General features: G+C 38.8%; 1 protein-coding gene across 1 annotated transcript; it reads right to left on the bottom strand.

Annotated features, from left to right (window-relative positions):
- Positions 1-3,526: 3,526 nt before the first annotated feature.
- On the bottom strand, positions 3,527-20,724 carry TSEN15 (tRNA splicing endonuclease subunit 15). Its single transcript, XM_033091944.1, has 5 exons — positions 20,579-20,724; positions 17,894-17,975; positions 17,458-17,593; positions 6,621-6,762; positions 3,527-6,092 (listed from the first exon to the last, which is right to left on the bottom strand). The coding sequence occupies exons 1-5, from the start codon at positions 20,702-20,704 to the stop codon at positions 6,072-6,074; spliced, it is 507 nt and encodes a 168-aa protein (XP_032947835.1). The 5' UTR covers positions 20,705-20,724; the 3' UTR covers positions 3,527-6,071.
- Positions 20,725-22,427: the final 1,703 nt, after the last annotated feature.

Here is a 22,427-nt window from a genome sequence, read left to right as displayed (position 1 = left end):
GAAGGTCTATGGTGATCCTAGGTTCCCGATATACATAAAAGTTCTCCCTTTGGAGGTCAGATACTAAATCCATAGCCTGAGTAGAGAAGTAGGGAAAAGTTTGTCTCCCAAACTCTCCTCTCCCTACCAGCCCTCTCGGTGGACACCTTTCCCACCTGAGTGGCTAATGCCTTGTCTTTCTTGCAATGTTCTCTATCTTCCCATCGAACCTGAATTTCATTCACGTTCAAGTGACTCAGAATAGTTTGAAGTTAAACTCCTCCCCCTTCTCTGTTCCCACAACAAATCAGTTGTTAAATCTACCTCTCTCTGCTCTCTCTCCTCCCCTTTCCATTACCTGGAAATGCTGTTCTCTGACTATGCCTTCTCCTCAGCCCAGGAACATGGTAAAAATTGCACTTCCTCTCCTTTTTGGAGTTGATTATGGCCAGCCACGCCATAATGACTTGCTTTGACCAATAAAATGCGGGCAGGGGTGCCACGTGTTTCTTCTGGTGGAAGCATTTTATTCCAGACACTATAGTACTTTCTTCTTCCTGCCACTGGAACTGACAACATTCCAGAAGGCTGAGGTTCTGTTGACCTGATTCCCAGGGTAAGGACTCCACGTCTATGTGAGCAAGAAATAAACATTTGTTAAACTAATTCACTGGTTGTTACATCATCATACTCTAGCCCATCCTGATTAACACGCCTGGGCTACTATTGGGGTTTGGGCCTTCAGCTCCGCTCACCTGAGCTCTAACACATGCTAACTAACATGTGTGGTCTGCGCACAGATTTTGTCAGTCCACAAAATATCACCAGTCTACAATGAGGTAAGTACAGAAATTGAGAAAAAAATATTTAGAAATTCTTATAACAATTTAACTATTAACAATTTAACTAATTTATCTGTTAAATTTATCTGTTGAATCTATTAAAAAAATATTTGGGCTTATGTTCCTCCAAATCTTAGCACTGTGCCTTGCTACGGTGGGATGCCACATACATGCTTGTTATTCATTGAGATCAAAGCTTCACGATTAAGAAGTAGAATTACGGTAGGATTTCAAGCAACAACAAGGAGATCTGGGGGATATTTAGGGTGCAAGACTCTTCCTCACTAAGGGTGAAATCGTCATTTAAGAGTTCCCCAAGTCTACTCTTTGTGACAGCACAAAATTTAGCTCTAACAAGCAGAGAACCATTCTGAGCTTTTTCTCGTTTCAGATTAAATATTGTTTTAGGTTTCCCTCCCTAAGTGCATTCATGTATTTATTCCTTGTAATAAAACTTGGTAAATATATTGCCTACGAATATGGTTTTCCAAAGTATCCACAGACTGCTCGACATTTTGATCCAGTTGTTCACGAGTACAAGAGGATAATACAATTGATCCCTAAATCACATCCTAGCTCCCTCTGGCACTGAGGCTCTTTGACGTACATGAAGGTGTTTGTCTGCAGCAGACAAGGAAGAGGCAGCATGGTGTTAGGACCTGGCTCCAGTCCTCGTTACTGACTCACGACGACGTGAAGTCACTGCTTAACCAACTGGTACCCTAATTCCTCCATCTAGGAAATGAAGATAATTATGTTAACAACAAGTATTAATAAGGAACATCAGCTCCATTGTGAGAATCAAAATGAAGAGTGCTGAAGCGCTTGGTAGTGAGTAAAGTGCCACACAATTATAATTCAGCATTTATATATCAGACTGCCCGGGAAGGCTCTAACATTACCTCGGATACATAGATTGTCTCCTCTCTAGCCAGACAATAAGATCTTGAGAGGTACACTGTGTAATAGTTCGTTGTGCCCTATTCAAAGTTCAGTCCTTTGGGACAAATAATATACATACAGTAATTGTCTGAACACTGGTTAATATGCCAAAAGTTGTTGAAGCAAATAACTTCACCGTGAAGCAAACTGTATAAACTTCATAGACCATGTGACAGGTATTCATTCCTTAGGCACACTGACAACACCCTTTTGGGGTTTTGGCAAAGGAGAATTATAATTGGCTGAGTTCCTTGAGGCTAGAGGTTCACTCATCTCATTCATCTTTGTATCCCCAACACTTACCAGTCATCTAGGCACATAGAAGGAGCCCAGTTTATGTCTGAAGATAAATTAATAAACAAAGGAACTTTAATTAGATACTTCCTATCATTACCTTCATTCAGTACCCTGAAACCTAAAAAGCCAACCTTTGTTTGATTTTGGTTAATTTGGCTTGGGGGAAGCTTTCCAGAATCACCTAAACATTTTGAAAGCACACCCACCCAGTAAGTCACATGATTTTTCCTTAGTGAACACAAGCAGTTCTCATTCAAAGATCATTAAGAGGCTTAGGTTGCAGAAGTGGGGGTGGTAAGGAACAGAAAAGCTATTGGTCTGAAAGAAGGGAAAATTGTACTGTTAATTGTTCAGAGGACACCACATTATTCTGCACATGTAAACAGTCGAGGTAAAAATACAGCAGATGAATAAAGAGCTTCTGTATAGAACTGTAACTTCGGCAGGAACCACTGTGCTATGGCTGCTGGGGCTGCAATGGAAAAAGTGACATCAGAGAGGAATTCAGAGGAGAAATGCTAAGAGGGGATGAAACACCGTGAAGTTCTGGCTGAGTCCTTTGGTCCAAGACATATTAACGTATAAAGCTATTTTAATTTAAGAAATACAGAGTACATGAATTTGTAGTTGACTCTTCTTTTCTGCTTGTGGCTTAGAATTGCCAAGTAACACGGCCCTCATGTTTTACACAAGGGATCTATACTCTTTAGGAACACATTCTTCTAGAGAGGCCCAAGACACAAAAGAAGTTAGTCTGGGGTCATTGGACTTAGATCCCCTAATGTTCCACTGACCTGTCCGAGCACAGAGGGCATGCTGACCAGGAACCCCAGAAAACAAAGACACGCTATCTGAAGAAATCATTGCACGCCCTTTCCCCGTTTCCTGCTTCCATCTAGGGAGGGCTCCCCGTTTACATAAAATTTTATGTGTATTACGGCAGTAATTTGTCTTTCACCACTGGTATTCAGGCAGTTCAGAGTTTCAGAACTTGGGTCTCTTGATATGTAGAGATGAACCTGAAATTTACTTAATAAATTAGCCTTTGGCAAGGAAAAAATGAAATGCATCATCTCACATGGATATGAACAAAACCACAGTCTAGTAAAAAACACCCATCCCTCCCACCCCTGCCCCAAATGAGCTTTATTTTTAAATATAGATCTACAATTTGAGCAAAGCATGAATCAAGTCACATATGTGATGACAGTAGAGAGTGTAATTTTAGAGACATGCCAGAAAAAAAGGGGGTGTGAGCACATAACACTTATTTATATTTTTATTTATGCTATTTCCCACAGATTGAAAATAAATTTGCAAGAGCACAACTTCTCAAGCGGATCTGCTTCTAGAGTCAGAAAATTTTGTGCTTATTTAGCAGTGCCCTCTGCCGTCCAAATGGATCATTTTAGTTTACCCTGATGCAGAAAATAAGCCACTGTATAATTCAACAAGTCTACAAGCCGCCCTCATCCACCCACCAAATATTTATTAAGAGCCTAGTTTACATGCCAGTTACTGTGGAAGGTGATGGGATACACAGACGTATAAGAGAAGACACGAATGTAAATGCAATTACAAAGTTACTTGACCACAAACACAAAAAAATCACTTTACCTAGTTTTTCACTAAAATGAGACAGACACAGCTAGATTGTCTCCCTTTCCGAACTGTTCTGGACCATTATCCACATTAGCAGGTGTCTGGCCATCTTTGGATAGAACTCTGTGGTCAATTACACAGGGAACAACAGTCTGAAAGCGTAAACATTCTGGGACGTACAGTTTTAATGATGTCTGTGAGGAAGCTTTCACAGTCAACCTCAAAGGACACATCTGGTCTTATAGTGACCAGAGAACCACCGGTCACCAGATCTAACACACAAATCTAACATTCATTAAGCTTACATTTCTTTCTGAAAATGCACCATTTTTCTAGCACTGTGAAGAGAAGCCTCAAAAGGAATCAAATGGCAGAAACCCTGAAAATTCATCATAAACTGTTTTAGGATCCTTAGATCTGCAAACTGCCAACTGGAGTTACACAAGCACATACTGTTCTGAACTGGTACGTCTTCAGGCTTTCGGGGGGGAGCAGAGGAAATCTGAAAGAGTTCCAAGAACTTCCATCAAAAATAGAAAATTCAAATATTATCAAAAGTAACATTCAAATATCACTACTACAGACCAAGAATGATACTCTTATACCATTTTGTAGTGTTCCTACTTTTTGCCATTTTCCCATTCTTGTTGTCGTTTTCTAGAGTGATTAGCTTCTAACCGACAGAATACGGCAAAGGATGGTCAAGAGTACATTACATAAGATTATGAGGTCCATCTTGCTGAGACTCTCCTTGCTGGCTTTGAGGAAGCAACCAGTTGACCTGGCAAAGCCCAAGTGGCAAAGACTTGAAAGTGGCCTCTTGGCAATAGTCCACTAGGAACTGAGGCCCTCAGTCCAAAGCCAACAGAGAATGCAAAGCTGCCAATAACCACATGAGTGAGGAAGAAGACCATTTCCCGGTCGAGACTCCGATGAGACTGCAGCCCTGGCCAGTACCCTGACTGCAGCCTTATAAAGGACTCAACTTAGAGATGTCAAATGAGTGCTCTTTTAAATTGCTAAGTTTGTGGTAATATTATTATGCAATGATAGATAACTCATACAGATTTCAAGGTACTTTTAAAAAACATTTTTATTATAAAATACAAATAAAGAAAAACTGAAATACTGAAGAAAGACCAAGTCATCCTTTTGCTGCGCTGCCATCCTATTATAATCAAATGACAAATAGTAATTTGTCATGTTTGGTGTGCTATTTACAGCCATGATCATACCCATTTATACACTTTTGTACCATGTTTACTTAATATTTTCTCATGTTTATTATATTCATTACTAATTTTAAAGAATACAATAATGTACGATTCGTATCTGTTTGTTCACTATTTCCCTAAACCAGGGGTTGGTGAACTCTGGGTCTGTGTTTGGAAATAAAGTTTTACTGGAACACAGCTTTGCCCATTTGTTTACCTATTGTCTATCGTTATTTTTATGCTACAAATTGCAGAGTTGAAAGCTGTGACAGGGACTATATGGTCGACAGAGCCTAAAATGGCACTTTATAGGAAAAGTTTATTGACCCCTGCCCTAAACTTTTAAGAGGTTTATAATTTGGGCTATTACACGTGATGTCACTTATAACACCCTCATGCTTATAATAATTTACACTTTAGGCACCTTAACTGGAATAGATTATGACAAAAGTGGAATAACTGGGTCTAATTCATAAAGCTGTTTTTAAGGCTGACACTGTCCCCCAGTGTTTCTCTGGTGATGGTCTACTGTGACATAGTAAGGGTGGAGGGAATAAGAAGGAAAGGAAGCCTCAGTACTCCGACAGGTAGCATTTCTCTGGTCCCTATACATCTAGACATGTGAGCTTACACCCTAGAAGAGCATTGTTTCAGTTTCTATTTAAAGTTAACCAAGAGGGAAGTAACGGTAATTGCAACACTAAAAACAACTGAAAGAATTTTTTTCTCTCTTTCTATTGGGGATGAAAAAGCAGACGAACTAAACTCTCCAGGTGACCAGGTGTATACGAAAGGCCACTCCAGACTGGCTGCCGTAGCCAAAGGCACTGAGAGGGCTGACTAAGGGACAGAGGTGACAGCCTCAACTATGTGCTGGCATTGGAAGCAACGAACAGTGAGGCAGCTGTAAGTGCAGGATGAAGAAATGTGTCACTCCCCTTAACACATCCTAGGCATAAACCTGTATACAACTGTAATTGAACGGTTTCCAGGTAAGAAAGTTCTACAGCAACTACGCTATATTTTTGAACAACAACAAAATTCTTCTAAAGAAAGTTATATTCTTTAGAAAAAAACGTATGGAATGGGACCAGCTACGTCAACCCTGACTACCTCTGAGATAAAAGATTAAGCAGGTTGATGGGTCTCAAATCCAGTCTTGTATGAATAAAGTAAGCGTCGGGAGGTAGAGGTGTCATCTTCTAAGGGAAATATTCTGTAACATGAAAAAAAAAAAGATCAGGATGGACCTGTTCCCCAATGAATAATGTAATTTAAAAGTAAAACTAGAAAGATATCTTAATATAATTATCCTAATGCCAACACAGTATGTAAAGACAGAATAGATAACACATCTATTTTATTAAAATATTCCTGTCAAAATGTCAACCAATTTAACACAACTTAAAGAAGTATTCTTTTGGTTAAAACTATTTTTAGCCTTTACATTCCACCTCATTTACTCATCAAATAATAAAATACACTGTGACTTCATGAATTACACGGGGAAACTATGAAATTCTCCATATTGTAAGGAAATCAAACTATTTTTACAAAAACTAGGCACATGTCACTGAACAAAATATAGCATTTTCCTGAGGTATGAAAAGAGAGCCTTTTTTTTCCTTGAATTTTCATACGGCAGAGGAAGAGGCAGTTTTATGAATAGCTCGATTCACAATTAGAATCATGTCATAATGTTTCTCTTTTTTCACTGTTTACTGTTAATTGCCTCAAAACTGACCTGAGGGTCTGGCAGCATAAATCCATCAGTGAGTTTATAATAGACTATTGTGGAATCGGACTCCACTATGGCCAAAGTAAAAGACATCGGCAAGTCTGGATCACCTTGCAATTTTCGAGACGCCTTCAATATCTCCCTTATCCTGAAAATAAAGTCACAATACATTTAGGATTCACAGTCACTCAATTAATAAGATGAAATTCTGTAAAATCTTGGGGAAGAGGTAGGCAACAACATTATATCCATAATGCTAAGGAAATGTCTGGAGGCTCAAATATAAACATTTAAAGTCGTCTTGTCACACAGCAAGGAAGGGCTATCTGCAGACTTTCGATCCTTCTCTTTTGTGTTCACCCATCTCTCCTGATCATCATACCTGTGAGAATCAAAGTGTACTTAGGAATCTACAGAATGAGATTTTTAAGCGATTTAAAAGAGGAATAAACTTCTGGAAAAGCTGAAACTAACAGTGAGTGTTCCGTGCATCTGTATTGGCTACGGATCATAAGTGTTCATTTTCCAACTTTATCTTACAGCGAAGCACTTTGGTACTGAGGTTTGTACCAAATGGACTGCAATAAATATTTCCCCCACAGTGTTCATAATTACTACCTATTTAAATGGCTATATAATATTACTAATAATTTATCCCATCATTCCCCAATTGCTATAAAGTTCTGTCATGTTTGGGGGGTGAAGGTGCTAATACATAAAAGCTGTGATGGTCATCTTTTTTCAGGTACTTGTTTCTTTTGGAATGTTTGTTGGGTCTTTCCAAGTATTGGGATTATTAGATTTAACTATAGATATTTTTATGGTTCTCAATATGTATTCCAATGCTTCATAAAAGCTAAGAGAAAAATAGAAAGAGAAATAAACCTTCCTGGGTAAAATTTATATATCAAATAATCAATGTTATACACGAGTTCAGTTTGCTTGCTGTGGAAAATAGTCTATCAAATTTAATATCTAGGTCTTCAAAGCACTATTGACTTTTGTTTATACAAACTAAAACTCCTTATTACCTACTCAATAAAGCCTGTGTTTGACAATTCAGTAAATGTAACCTTCAGAGCTTTCTTTCAAAGGCAAATAAAAAATGCTCAGTTGCCTTTTTCTCTAAGCTAACCAAGTCTCCAGAAATTGAAAAAAGATTTACTAGCATATTAACATGCTACCACTGAATACATAAATAATTCAACACTATATTCTCTTTAGCAAAAGTATAATTTGTCCCCTTAAGTTCTACTTCCCATCCCTAAGTAAAAATTCTTCTGGTCACTCTTCACCCATCCTATTAGCTACTGAAACTATAAAGAATCTAAAAAGAAAAATCTGCGTTGTATTCTTACTGCTACAATAATTATAATGCTTTATTTAAAAAAAAAATCAGTAGTAGACATTGGAGATTTTTAAGCAATTTAAAACAGCAATAACCTTCCGGAAAAGCTGAAACTAAGCTGTCCTTGCTAAAACATCCCTTAATCTTTACGTAATATGCTTCAGAGTGATAACTGGTTTGTTAGAACATCAGTCACAAGAGGCTGCTTCCTTACTACCCAGGTTTACGAAGACACCGAATGGAGATGAGAGAATGAGTTTCTAAGTTTGTTTCCTCATATTCAAACCATTTAAAAATGACCTTGAAAGAGGTAAATCAACAATACAGCAATACTTCAGTTGTTAAGCATAACTGTCATGAAACACTTATTGGATAAATAAAATCTGTCTCCCTGCAAACTGTTAATTCCTTTTCAAGAGTCAGCAAAGCATCATCTTCTCTCTTAGTCTTCCTGTCATCTTTCCCCAACCTCTGGGCAAAGTTACGTATCCTACCCTACAGAGGCACCGCGTGCAAACCTACGTTACTACCAGGTTGTTGCAAAAGTAATCGTGGTTCTAAAGGTTAAAAACAATTGCAAAAACCGCAATCCCTTTTGCACCAACCTAATATAATATAATCACTACCATGTGTTTATACATCTAAGTATCTGTTTTCTACTGGGTTGTACTCATTTTCAGGGTGAAAGCTTTTTTTTTTTGTTTTTGTTTTTGTTTTTTAATTTGTTAATGCCCAATACGTGGTAAAATACCTGGGCAGAAAAATGAAGCTTTTTGAATGAAGGTTTCCATATGGGTACAATAAATCTTTAGGAATATAAACATTAAAATAAATTTCTGACAAATGTTTTTCTAAAATTTATTATGCAACTTTGTTACACTAAAAAATTCAACTTGGCTTAACTCGGGATCATCATTTTTGGTACTTATTATTGGAGATACACAATGGTAAATGGTGTAGGACTTGGAACCAAAGAAGTCCCTAGAATTTAATTTCTTAAAAGTATCTGATATTCACTGTCTTTTTGTTCATCAAAGCATTCAAATTGTTTTATCACTTGTCTCTATACCAGGGCTTGGCAAACTATGGTCACTTATTTTTTCACAGCCCATGAACAAAGAATGGTCTTCATTTTTAAATGATACATTTTGTGTGATTATGTAAGTTCCTACATGAGAGCCTCAGTTGAATCACTCTTCCCACAGACCTAAAATGTTTCCTATCTGGCTCGTTAAGAAAAGCTTTGCTGATCCCTACTCTACACTATGAAAAAGGTTAAGGGTAAGAATGGAAGATATGATCACAGGGCAGTATACTTCTTTTTTCAATATTATTTATTCAAAATCAGCAGGAAGACGTTCCACTTTCTAATTAGGATGCAGAAGATCTCAAAAGACCACCATTCCTACCATAACAATAAGAAAAGACCAGTTGCTTTAAAATATTACATTTTTCTTTACAGCCATTAAAAAGAAGTTTGAAGGAACTCAATTCCAAAAAGAAATGAGTCCTTCCCAGGTAAGTAGAGAGCGAGAGACAGCCACTTCTGTCTCTGAGGGCAATTACTAAGTGTGGGCACAAATGTCTACAGCAGTGAGCCTGCCACAAACAAGCAACGCCACTGGGGTAAGGAGAAACCAGCAGGACGTGTAACAGCCGCATAGGAACAGGCACGGCAGATTGGACTCTGGGAAGACACCAATCCTTCCAGTTCACCAATTCTCTCTCGTGGGCCTTTTGCTGTGTTGAAGCAACAGCACCTAAAACTAGGGAAGGGACTGGAAAGCAACAAGCAAGCTCTAGTCACAGTCTTGCCGAAGACAGAGGCCTGAACCCATTCTTTAGGCATCTGAAACCAGAACAGAACTGAGATACCTAAAGCTGCAACTCAGACCTGACCCCTCTTGACTTCCGGTAAGACTGGCTACATCAGGCTTTTACCCTACTTGCCAGATATAGGAAAGGATAAGCTCTTTGGGGGTGGGGTATCATCAACATCAGTCTATTACTCATACACACTGTCTGGAATATAGTGAAAAATGTAAAAAATTCTAAACGATGTGAAGAGAAGCAGGAAAATGTATCTAATAATCAAGAGCCAAAAGTCAACATAAGAAGACCTTCAGGAAACGAAGGTTGTTGAAAAACTCAGATGATGATATTAATAGCTAAAGGCTCTCAAATAGTTATTGTAAATATGTTAAAGTACTGAGAAAAAAAGACAAAATTAAAGATAAAAAAATTGAAGCAGAAAAAGTAGAAATTCTAAAGAAAATAAAATGGACATTCTAGAATTTTTAAATAATATATATTTTTAAAGTACTGACTAGGCTTAACGGTAGACTAGGCACGGCAATAGCAAACTTGAAAACTTGTCACAAGAAACTAAATTGAAACAGAGAGAAAAAAGGAATTAAGAAAATAAAATAAAACATGAGAGGTCTTTGGTACCGTATCAAGTAAGTTACCATGTGTGTAATTGGAATTGCGGAAAGAAAGGAAAAAGAAGGGTATGCGTCTTAGTCCATCTGGGCTGGTGTAAGAAAACACCACAAACTGGGTAGCTTGTCAACAACAGAAATTTCTCTCTTCTAGTTCTGCAGGCCAGAAAATCCAAGATCGGGGTTCCAGCACAGCCGTGTTCTGGTGGGGGCCATTTTTCTGCCTCGAAGCTGACGCCTTCTCTCTCACTCTGTCCTCTCACGATGAATGAAGGAAGCAGCGAATCTCTTTATCAGGTGCTACTCTCATTTATGGAGGCTCCACCCTCATGGCATATAGCACCTCCCAGCAGCCCCACCTCCTAGTATCATCATCTTCAGGGATTAGAATTTCAACAGATAAAATCTAGGAAAACACATTCCGACTATAGCATTATAGAAGCAACAGCTGAAACTTCCAAATTGGTGTCTCTGAATGTAGTGTGTCTCTCAGAGAGGGCATATAGTGGGATCTTGCTTTTATATCCAGTCTTGTATTTTCTGTCCTTTGAAGTGTTTAATCCGTTTATGTTAATACTGGTATTGTTGGATTTATGTCTGCCATTTTATTTTTGTTTTTTATACAGCACGTCTTTTTGTTCCTCCTTTACCACCTTTTTTTGTATTAAATAGATATTTTCTAGTGCACCATTTTAATTTCTTTGTTTTTTTTTAACTACAGTTGTTTTTTTTTTTCAGTTTCTTAGTGACGGCTCTAGAGATTACTATATACATCTCACCACAATTTACTTCAGATTAATACTAACTCAATTCTAACAAAATATAGAAACTTCTCCAATATAGTTTCATTTCTTTCTCCCTTCTTTGTGCTGTTACTGTCATATATACTATGTCTATATATTATAAACTCAATAATACAGTGTTATAATTATTGCTTTATATAATCTTATGTTCTTTTTTAAAAGTTAAGAGAAGAAAGGATTAAAAATAGATTAGTCTTTCATATTAACCTACATATTTAATATTTCTGGTACTCTTTATTTCTTCAAGTTACTCTCTGATGTGATTTCCTTGCTCCTACGTAGCTCCATTCCCTCTCCCATCCTTTATGTTATATTGTTATATATATATTACTTATTATGCTATAAGCCTGGTCAGTTGATTTTTGACAAAAGGCAATTCAATGGAGAAATTCTTTTCAACAAATGGTGCTGTAACATGAAGATAACACACCTCTATATCCACACACAGGACTAGTGTAACGATCAATGAGGTAACACACATAAAAAGGTTTAGCCAACTGTCAAGTACTCACCAAATACAAGTATCACTATATAGCACTATGCCAGCTTTGCTACATTGCAATTTGGGACATAATGCTTTTATCCACCCCCTTCCCTTAAGAAGCAATTTCTACCTTTGTTAAACTGCATAAAAATCAGCTAGATTCCTGTTCATATCAGAGATTTACTTTACAAAGAGATTATTTAGATGAAGCAACCACAGATATTAGAATCTTCAATACTCAGCACTGATGGGAAATGACACTAACGCCACTACAATACACAAAAGTTAAAAGGTTATTTAAACATCCCTACCTGGCAGAGTATAATGAGGACGGGACACAGATGGAAGGGAAAAAATCTACTAAGACAACTTTTACATATTTTCCATTTCTCAAAATATGATATTTAAATCAGAATGTATGTGTGTGTGTGTGTGTGTGTGTGTGTGTGTGTGTTTCCTAAGGTAAACTGTGTGGAAATTTTAGCCCATATACTGAAATTTGGGATAGAAATTTCCATTTCATTCATATTTGTTCCCAGGGTTCTTTGATATAAGCAGCAAAACATTTTCAGACTTACTCAAAACACCACATGGGAAACCCTAAAATTTGAAAATTAGTTCAGAGTTGTAAAGAGGGATTTGTCTTCAGAGCTGAGGGAAGTCACTGTCAAAAATGAAGTGGAGTTCCCATCTCTGAGCGCTCTTTATCCTCCTTGGGTGGGGGGGGGGGGGGGCGAACCTTACCAATGAATGTCTGGTAATAACGGACTAACACAGTTTATCTACCTTTGCTACTCAAAGCCCAGCTTGGGAAGCCTTACGGAGATTCTTGTCCAGGATCTCTTCTAGTCTATTTTTTACCATATGTTTAAAGTCATGTCATCACCTGTCCCCATTCGAGACCTTTCTTGTTTGTTTTCCTTTATAGAAAACTGATAAACTCCTAAATATGTTTACTTTGCCTTTAAGTCAACAGACTGTGCTTTCTCAATCTAGTAACAACAACAAAAGGTTCCAAAGTTCTATTTTAAACATCACAAACAACTATAAAGATGCTGAAAACAATGAAACACTAAAATACTATCTCACTTAACTTCTAACCAGCTTACAGTTTGAAATCTTAATTTAGAAACCATAGAACAATATCTATACACACACACACACACATACATATACGTATATATATACATATATATACATATACATTTGTTTTTACAGCTCAGTTCTTTGGAAAAATATTGTAGAGATGTTTCATCACACAAACCTAAAATAATAATTTAGATAATAAGTCTTTATAGTTCATTTGACAGAAATCCACTATGAAAACATAACCTATGTATTAATATGAAAAATTTCAGATTTTTGAGTTCTTTATATCTCAAGGGGAAAAAACCCACCTGAAGAAAGAGATAAATCAGTAAAAATCATAGTTGTTCATAAACAGTAACAGAATTTGATGTCTGTAACAGGTTTTTCTTTCTCATAACTATTCAGAAAGCTCAGCATACTGAAAACAGAGTGGTTCCAATTTTAATAAAGCAAACTTGAAAACAAGCCTGAGGCTAACAAACAGGTACAGCCCTTCTTTATCTAAATACCTCCATAAACCTGAGCATTCATTTTTCTGTAGCAATCCTACAATACAGGCTAAGTCATATCGGGACATTTACACAGATGACAAGAAAGTTGAAGGCAATATTACTTTTAACTTCAAATATTGCTGAAACAAAATATATCATGGGTTAAAATTATTGTTTTCAACCCACAGAAAGCAATATTCTCCTTCTGTCCTCTTCAATGGGACCAAATGGCACGTGCTGTAGCCTCATCAATTAAAGACATTAACTCCTTGATCTGCCTCATTATGGTATTTTGGAATGACACCCCATCATCCAACTCTGAAACACAATGTAAATTTAAATTGGTGCAGAAGAAGCCTTATTCCTCCGCAGGCTCAATCCTGAAGAAAACTTTCAAGGATAACAGACAGCCTCCTCGGGAATCATGCCAGTGACTTACTAGCGAAAAAGCAAGGTGACTAAACTCCCAGGGGGCGTTATTGAACAATTAAGTGCCTGTGTAGCTATTCACCGCAGTGGGAAGCCATTCTGCTAATAGAAACTGCAAGCTTTTCTTTTGGAGGATGAGAGAAAAATTGCTGTGTCAGTTAAAAGAAACTGCCAGAATTGGGGGTTTCACCAGCAACAGATTTCCAACAGAGGTAATATGAGGACACACATATGACATGCAGGCAAGTCAAAGGACAGAAATCATTTTACGCATTATTAAACTTTAGGCCTCACATTAAATAACGGTCATTAAATGAATTTATAACAAAGAATATACTTTTGAAGAGTGGAAATACAGGGAAATAATTAATAGGGTATTTTTCAAAACAAACTAGCATTTCAGGATTAAATCTCATAATTAAGAACAATCTTTTAAAATATTCTAAATCTAGTTAATAATACTGCATGGCATAATCAAAACTTGCAACAGTAGATCTTAAAAGTTCTTATTACAAGAAACAATTTTCTCGTAATTATGTAAGGTGATGTTGTCAACTAGACTTCTTATGGTGTTCATTTCACAACATACACAAATATCGAATCATTATGCTGTACACCTGAAACCAATATAATATTATATGTCAATTATACCTCAATTGAATAATTGTTTTTAAATCTTCTAAAGAAGGAATTCACTTAGTTCTAGTAACCATTTACTCCACCATTAACATTAAGTCCTTTTTCCAAGACACTAAGGAAAAAGAAGGGATGAAAGGCAGGGGTGTGGCTATGAATGAAAAAAAATTCACTGAAAGGTAAGGAGGCTACTCCTATCACTGAGAGTGCCTCTCCAGACCTGTGATTGTTCTCTATCCTAAGGGCATATTATAGTTACAGTGCACAGTGTGGGCAATAGTGACAAATATTGCAAGCAGATAGATTTTGCAGACATTCTAATTTTTCAGAAACTCTTGGAAGGTTACTTGAGCATATCCTTATACTCTTTAACATTTTATTTAGCAAGTCTCCACTGCAGGAACTTAGTAGTCTAAGAGAGTTCATTTAGTCATTCAACAAACACATAATGAATACCAAGTACCAGGTGCCAGGCTAGGCACTGGGGAAATTGCAATGAACAGAACAAAGCTCCTGCTTTCATATTTTCTTGTAGTGATAGGAAGACAGTAAACAATCAAAAGAAAACTAAATATATTGAGTAGCAATAAATGCGTAGGTGTTATAAAGGAGGACCACATAGTAAATTGCAATAATATTGCTAAAAGTCTCTTGATCAAACTAACTGACCAACGTTCCTAGACTTTTAGCCTTATGGCTGCTGAACTAGCAGATGACCAGTTTGGTATGTGGAATGTTGAAGCCTTTTTCCAAATTTCTAGAGTAATATCCAGATTGGAAGATGCTAAGAAAGAGAACATCTGGAAAAAATCTCTCTCATGTAAAATGTCCATTTTAGAGGTTATCAATCAGCAAAAAGCACACAAAATGCCACCAACATGTGGGACTGGGGGCATAAAATGGCCACTGGAGAGGTTCCACCATGACCTATCCACTCTCCTGCGCTGGCACCAACAGGGAGAGTCATTTATATTGTAATTCAGTCAGGTTTAAAAGGATGAATGATTCATTGTATTACTAAGCCAAAAAGATTTATAGATCATTTCAAAAAACAGTATCTTAACTGTCTCCGGATTTTATCATTTACAAAACACTTTCACTCAACTTTTTTTTAAAACTCATAACATGTATAAACACAGTTAAGCTTAAAATACAGCAACTGTGGTTTTGGTTTTCAGCACAACTCTCATATTTTACTGAAGAAACTAAAGTGACATTGAAATGGGAGACAACATAGGTTCTATCAGGAAAAAAATTGGTAATTAAAAAATAGAAAAGCATTTTTTTCCTCATAATTTGCTATGGGTCCTTGTGTAAGTTACTTAAGATATTTTCCCATTTAGAATTACCTGTAATACTAATACTACTACAGAAACCTGTAATATTAGTATTATTTTCCTAACTTCATTGTAATATACTTCTCCCATTTAGGGACACTCAACAAATATCAAGGGCCAAAGTGGTCCAAAAAAGAAACTAATGAAGCTATCTGACCAGAAAGTTGACTTCATTTGCTACTTTAGCACAAAAAAAGGCCCCTGGCTTTTGTTAGGATTCCTCTGCTTGTCTCATGTTTAAATTCATCTGGTCCCTTTGGTCTCTATGAAACTACTAAGATGATTTTATATCATTGCTGGGTCTGGGGAAACTGTTCTCACAACCTCTACAGTCATTAACCAAACGTGCTACATGGGTTCTTAGATTTACCTTAGTAAGAAACAATCTAGAGTACTTCCTCATATGTATATACAATCCAAATACATAATACAGTATTTTAAAATGTAAGCTAAAAATTATTTTACATCAGCATTACGTCGTATTTTTAGATGAGAGAAAAAGGAGATGTGTCCTTCCCTTCAAGAAACAAACAACCTCATACTCCACCAGCATCATTTTCCCACGAGATAAGCAGATACGGGTAGTCTACCAATTCTATTCTCCCACTGGAGATCGGCAATTAGTATACAATCAATCTTTACACAAGGGAAGCACTGCTGGGTGTAGGTACCAGTCTGTAACCCTCCTCCTTCTGTCTCAGTACCAATAAAGGAGATGAGCTGGAGATCTAGTAATCCCACAGGTTATTTCATACCAACTTTAACCTGAAAGACCTCCTGAGACTTGAAAAATACGCCAAAGTGTTTTAACTATGAACATATACTATGTATAACTGCTTTACAGAAAACACCAGTCACAAACTGTACTTCTGCTCAGAGTACTGCATTCACTCACTGTCATTCTAACACACATTCATGTTGTAATGGAATCTGACTGCGCTATTACCAGAAACTGTACATAAAATCACCAGGTTCAAAGCCTGGGAAAATAAGTGGGAAATGGATATAAAAACTGTGTAAGGAGTCTTAGAAATTCACTCAGATATAATGTTAAATCTTATCTAAAATTGTTACCTTTTAAGGAATCAGCAAATCCATTTACATCATAAAATAAACAACAGAAAGAATAAGCCATACAAATATATTAATATAGGCCTCTCTGCCACTCAATAGTCAAGATAGCTCCTGAAGTGATTTTAAAGGATAAGTGAGATTACTTATTGTCATCACTCGAGAAATATTTTATAACCAAGTTGTAGTTAACTATGTAAATGACAGGGTTTGGTCCAGTTTTACAAACTTGGGACTTCAAGACAGGGGATAGCTGTAATGCCTTTTATGCTATATGCCCTTTGTAAATAACATGAAATTGCACCTCCAGCAAATCACCAAATCCTCTGGTTCTCGGGCTTGTATACCACCCAGATTCTCTAGTAATAAAAATGCTATTTAAAGTTTTTAAGGAATAAAGAACATTTTTTTAAAAAGTACTCTAATCAAACAGCTAAGCTGCATAGTGTAGGATAGCAAAACTGCTGTGCTCAGATGGGTTGTGCAGTACGTGGAAAACAATTCATTTCTAACAATGAAGTATCAAAGTTGTCATGTTATTTCTTAACAGAAAATTAATATTCCCCGTAATATATTATCATTCTCATCCACTCACATTCCACCATGCTTTCATTTTTTTTCATTGAGACATGACTGACGTATAACACTGCATAAGCTGAAGGTGTACGATGTGATGAACTAACCTGTTAACCAAAGACCAAAATCACTGCCCACCTGTTATGGCTGAGGGAAGCACTGATGGGTGTAGGCACCACAGTCTGTAACCCTTCTCCTTCTATCTCGGTACCAACAAGGCAGATGAGCTGGAGATCTGGTAATCCCACACAGTTTACTTCATGCCAGCTTTTACCTGAAAGAGCATCATTGAATGGAAAGTAGTGTTTATCAAAAATCAAAAATCAAAATTCTAAACTTCTACCTAATACTCAGCTGAGAAAATACCACTCATAACACTCTCTTCTCTTTATTTTTCAGTATTTTCTGCTACCCGGTAATTTCCAATGTAAATGAAGAAATTACTAAATTGACAAAATTAACAGTAAATGCATATATGATGGTTATTATAATGTCAGCAATGCAATATTCCAACTTAACTCCCCAACTCTTCACCACAGACCCAATAATGAAACAATATAAACAAGTAACTTACTCTCCATGAGGTCCAGGTAAACCAAGAATGCTATATAAACTTGGGTGGCATCTCCTACGTCTAATTCCATCATTTCTAAATACTGAAAATCAAAAGGTAATTGTTAAACAGAGAAGGATGAATCTCTTAATATTTTCTTTCACTCAATCAACAACTATTTATTAAATATATCTAATGTATAAAACTCTTTTCTAGGTAGAGTGGGAGTTACAAGGCAATTTAAGATCTGATCCCTGCATCTAAAAAACTTCCAATTATTGGATAAACACATTGCATACTTGTTAGGCAAATAACAATGACAGTAAGTAATTAAAAGCCAAGTGAGTGGAATTACAAAAACGTGACACAACGGGTCAGAGATGCTCCATTCAGATGGCTTAATTGGTGAATGTTTTATGGCAGAGGTGGGATGCAATTGAGCCCTGGAGGACACATACGATTTGAGTAAATTGAGAAGGTAGAGTAACAGTGTAAGTAATCACACAAAGATGAGAATAAGCCACACATATTCAAAGGCCTATAAAGAAACCTACCTGCCAGGAGTAGAGACATTTTTTAATAAGATTTTTGTTGCGGCATGTCAGTGGAAGCTTCTATTTCCCTGGTCTCTTATTTGCATGTGGAGAAAACTCTGTTAGAATACCACTCCTGGCCTCTTTCCCCACCTCTTCCCACTTAAGAGTAGGGAGTTCTTTAGTTGCTGGATTTTAAAGAAAGGACCAAGAAAGCTGCTACTGCTGCTTCAGGGGATACCTGAGATTGTCCACCTAGGCAGTGGCTAGATGAGTAAGCGGGGCTAATGCAGAGGTGAGGGATCAGTAGACCCTCTTGGCTACATATCTGATGTCACATTCTCCTACCGGCGTCATCGCTTCATCGCAAGTATACAGGTACAGGGGTGTGGTTCGTTTTCCTCCAACTTCACATGTGCTTGAAAACAAGCACTGAAAACGTAATTGGGAACTAGGTTGCAAGGCCTTGACGGTTAAGCTAAAACTCTGACTTTTTTCCATAAGGAAACATGGAGGATTTCTAAGCGTGAGAATAATATAATGAAAGTGGTGTTTAAGGGTGATACAGCTGATGCCATATTACTGGGTAGACTACGTTATTTTCAAATCGAATATTAAAAATGCAGAACTGGAAAAATCAAGGACCCAATGTATTTTCTTTTCTTTCTTTTTTATTAATCAATTAGATCCTTCAGGAAGAAAATCAAAAGGGAAGATCTGATGGTCAGGGCTTATATAGCCATTAACTTCAAAGGGAAAAAAATCTGCAATTATAAACACTGACAGCACCACCAAATCTAGATGAGGTTTTTAAAACTTGTTGCGGGTGTTTTACTTATTAAATACTTACACAGAGCTTACTATGTTGTCGATTGCTCTACACACTTTAACTGATATAATCCTGTAATAACCCTGTGAGGTAAGTTATTACTCCAATTTTACACATGAGGAAACAATGAGATTAAACAACTTGCCCCCAATCATAAAGCTGGTGACAGAACCGGGATTCAAACTCAGGCAACGTGACTTTGAGTTCATACTCCTAACCACTGTGCTGCCTCTCCACCTTATGGTTTTTCTTTTTCTGGCACTGCATAACCTCTCCATGTTCCTGTGTGTTTTTCTCACCTTGAGGGGGAATAAAGGGACAGAGTTCTGGAAAAAATTAAGCAGGAGAAAATGAAAAGGGGTTAACTTCTCAGGCTGGTATCCTCAAAATTTTCCTTTTCTTGACTGTTCTTAGGTGATCCCTTATGAACATTGCTCTCCAGCAGGAGGCTGCAATTCTACTAAAATTACCAGACCAGTCCCTGAGATTCCTACAAAACCCCCACCGCCGCCATTCATCGTCCATTCATTGCTTGGCACATTACTGGTACAAGGCACCAATTTGCGCCAACAGAAGCAAGCAAGAAATTCTCTTTCCCTCCCTTACTGCTACTAGAGAAAAATACACCCACAAGATGAGTAGTTCTTGCTTTGGGGAGGCACCTAACTTTCCAAGAAATTCGAAAACTTAGGAAGCTGCACTTCAGCAAAATCCAGACGCACTGTGTGGGCCCGAGGCCAAGTGCCTACACCTTCATCATTACAGTCTCTTAGATCTTATCCGTGGCCCACAAACTGTTTTTGCGTGGTTGCTGTGGGGAGTAAATGAGCCCATCCCCAGAACCAGCCCTAGACGGCAACAACTCAGATATTAGTGGTGTGGCTGCTGTCGGCCTCTGGCTTGCGAGGGGCTGGGTTTGTCTTTCCCTGCGGATAAGAACAGCGAGCGAAGTGTGTGTGTGGGGGGGAGGGGGAGGTGGGGGGGAGGGGGAGGTGGGGGGGAGGGGGAGGTGGGGGGGAGGGGGAGGTGGGGGGGAGGGGGAGGTGGGGGGGAGGGGGAGGTGGGGGGGAGGGGGAGGTGGGGGGGAGGGGGGGGTGGGGGGGGGGGGAGGTGGGGGGGGGGGGAGGTGGGGAGGGGGTCGTGTCTGAGCAACAGTTCAACTCATTTCAACACGCAAAACCAATACCGCCTGCGGCTGGCAGGGTGCTTTCGGGTCCCCTTCCGTGAGGGTCGCGCGCACACTCAGCGACCCGGCCCCGCAGGAGTGGAGGGTAGCGTGCAGCCCGGGGGTCCGCCGGGGGTAGCGGCCTGAACCGACGCCCCGCTCCTCTCGCGCTTCCTGACCTTTGGGTGGGTGCCTATCCAGGCGTCCTCGGGGGCCCAGGAGTGGGCGCCGCCGCCGCTGCGAGGGCCGCCCGGGCCCAGACCGCTGCAACCCGGGGTCGGCTCGGCATCGCCGCGCTCCTCCATGCCGACCGGTGGCGCCCGCCCGTGGTGCACCGCGCCCCGCGCCCGGCCAGAAGCAGGGATGCGCGCGTCTGGGTTCCGCCTCCCTGCGGCCGGCTGCCTCCGCCCGGGAGGACTCCCATGCTGGCCGCAAAGGGAGATCAGCCCCGCCTTCTGACACCAGTAGCGAGAACGTGCACAAACGCACTCTAGTTTCGCGGTGCGTGTATTCCAATCCGGGCAGATACGCGAGTGAAGAAGGTTCACTCTCCTGAGCCCAGAAGCCCTTAACTCTTCCTTACATCAGTGCTGTTTGCAGCTCTATTGAGAAAGTAGAGAATCCTTATGGCCTCTTTGCGTTCAGCATCGGGTCCTGGTCTCCAATTCCTGAGAACAGGGAAAGTCTCATTCAGTGTCCTGTCATGTAAGCTTAAAGTGTGGAAGTGGAGGAGATCTCTGTAGATGAAAGTGAAAAGAAGAAAGACCAGACTGCTGAGAACTGTAATTTTGGGGTGGACCCACCTTTCAGGATTAGAGGAGCAAGAGGAAATAGGAATAGTTGAATGAGTGGTCAGAAAAGTAGGATGCAAACTAGCGTAAACATGGGACCAGGAAACCAAGGTTGAGGAGTTTCAGATAGGCAGAGTAGGATATTGTAAGCATTTTTGGATTTACTATGAGTGACATGGAGAGAACATTGGAAATTCCTGTTAGGTTTTAATGGTATCTCTGGCTGATATGTTGAGAATAGACCTTAGGAGGCAAAGGTAGAAGGAGGGACTGGTTAGGAGGCTATTGCATTTGGCAAGGCAAGATTCAAAGTCACAGGCAGAGAAAGAACTTCTGCTTCCAAATATGACTAAGACCCTACTGGACTATCCCCCCGTAGAAAACATTTATAATGTAAAACTTGGACGTTATACAAAAAGCAACTACCAGAATATACTGAATGCAAACAGAAGCAGGCTCACTGGTAGGAAGGGCAGCTTGCTTGGGAGACAGATAAGAACTATACAAGAAAATTTTCCTTTCCTTGGCGTTTAGCTTGAGACTCGGTACAGTCCAGGAGGCAGGCTCAGCGGCAGCAGGGGTGCATATGGAAAACCTCTCCATTTTTCTTATCTGGGGAACCAGAAAAGTGAAGCCAGGAAACTCTGAACGCTTAAGACATTAGGAAATCGCAGAAGGGAAGGCTCCAGAGAGGGGATTTCCCAAACTCTGTTGGCTCACATCTCCGACAGGTCCTGAACCACTCGAAACAGAATTACAGCAGTTCATTTGACAACAAAGGATCTGAACTGAGACCAGAGCTGTCCCTAAAAAACAGAGTTTGCAAATAATCCAGCCAAGAAAATTACCTACTAATATAAAGGAAATAACACTCATCATGGAAAAATAATAGACCCCAAACCTCCACAACTCATCATTCAAAATGACCAAGACATGAATCAAAATTACTGACACAGGAAAATCACATTTGGATTACATTTTCTAGAGCCCAATCCTGAGATGAATCAGATGTTGAAACTGACAGAAAAGAATTTGAAGGTAACCATGAAAACTATCCTCCACGAAGCAAAATAAAACATGTTTTCAGTGAATGAAAATCTCACGAGTCAAATAGAAAATCTCAGCAGAAGAAAAGAATCAAATGGAAATCCTGCACCTGAAAATTAAAATTTCAGAAAAAAAAATCTCACTGGGTAGATTTAACAGCCAAATTGCAGAGGGGGAAAAAGTGAACTTG

The sequence above is a fragment of the Rhinolophus ferrumequinum genome, chromosome 22 (genome assembly GCF_004115265.2).
Source record: "Rhinolophus ferrumequinum isolate MPI-CBG mRhiFer1 chromosome 22, mRhiFer1_v1.p, whole genome shotgun sequence".
NCBI lineage: Eukaryota > Metazoa > Chordata > Mammalia > Chiroptera > Rhinolophidae > Rhinolophus > Rhinolophus ferrumequinum.
This window is presented reverse-complemented; position numbering and strand designations above follow the sequence as displayed.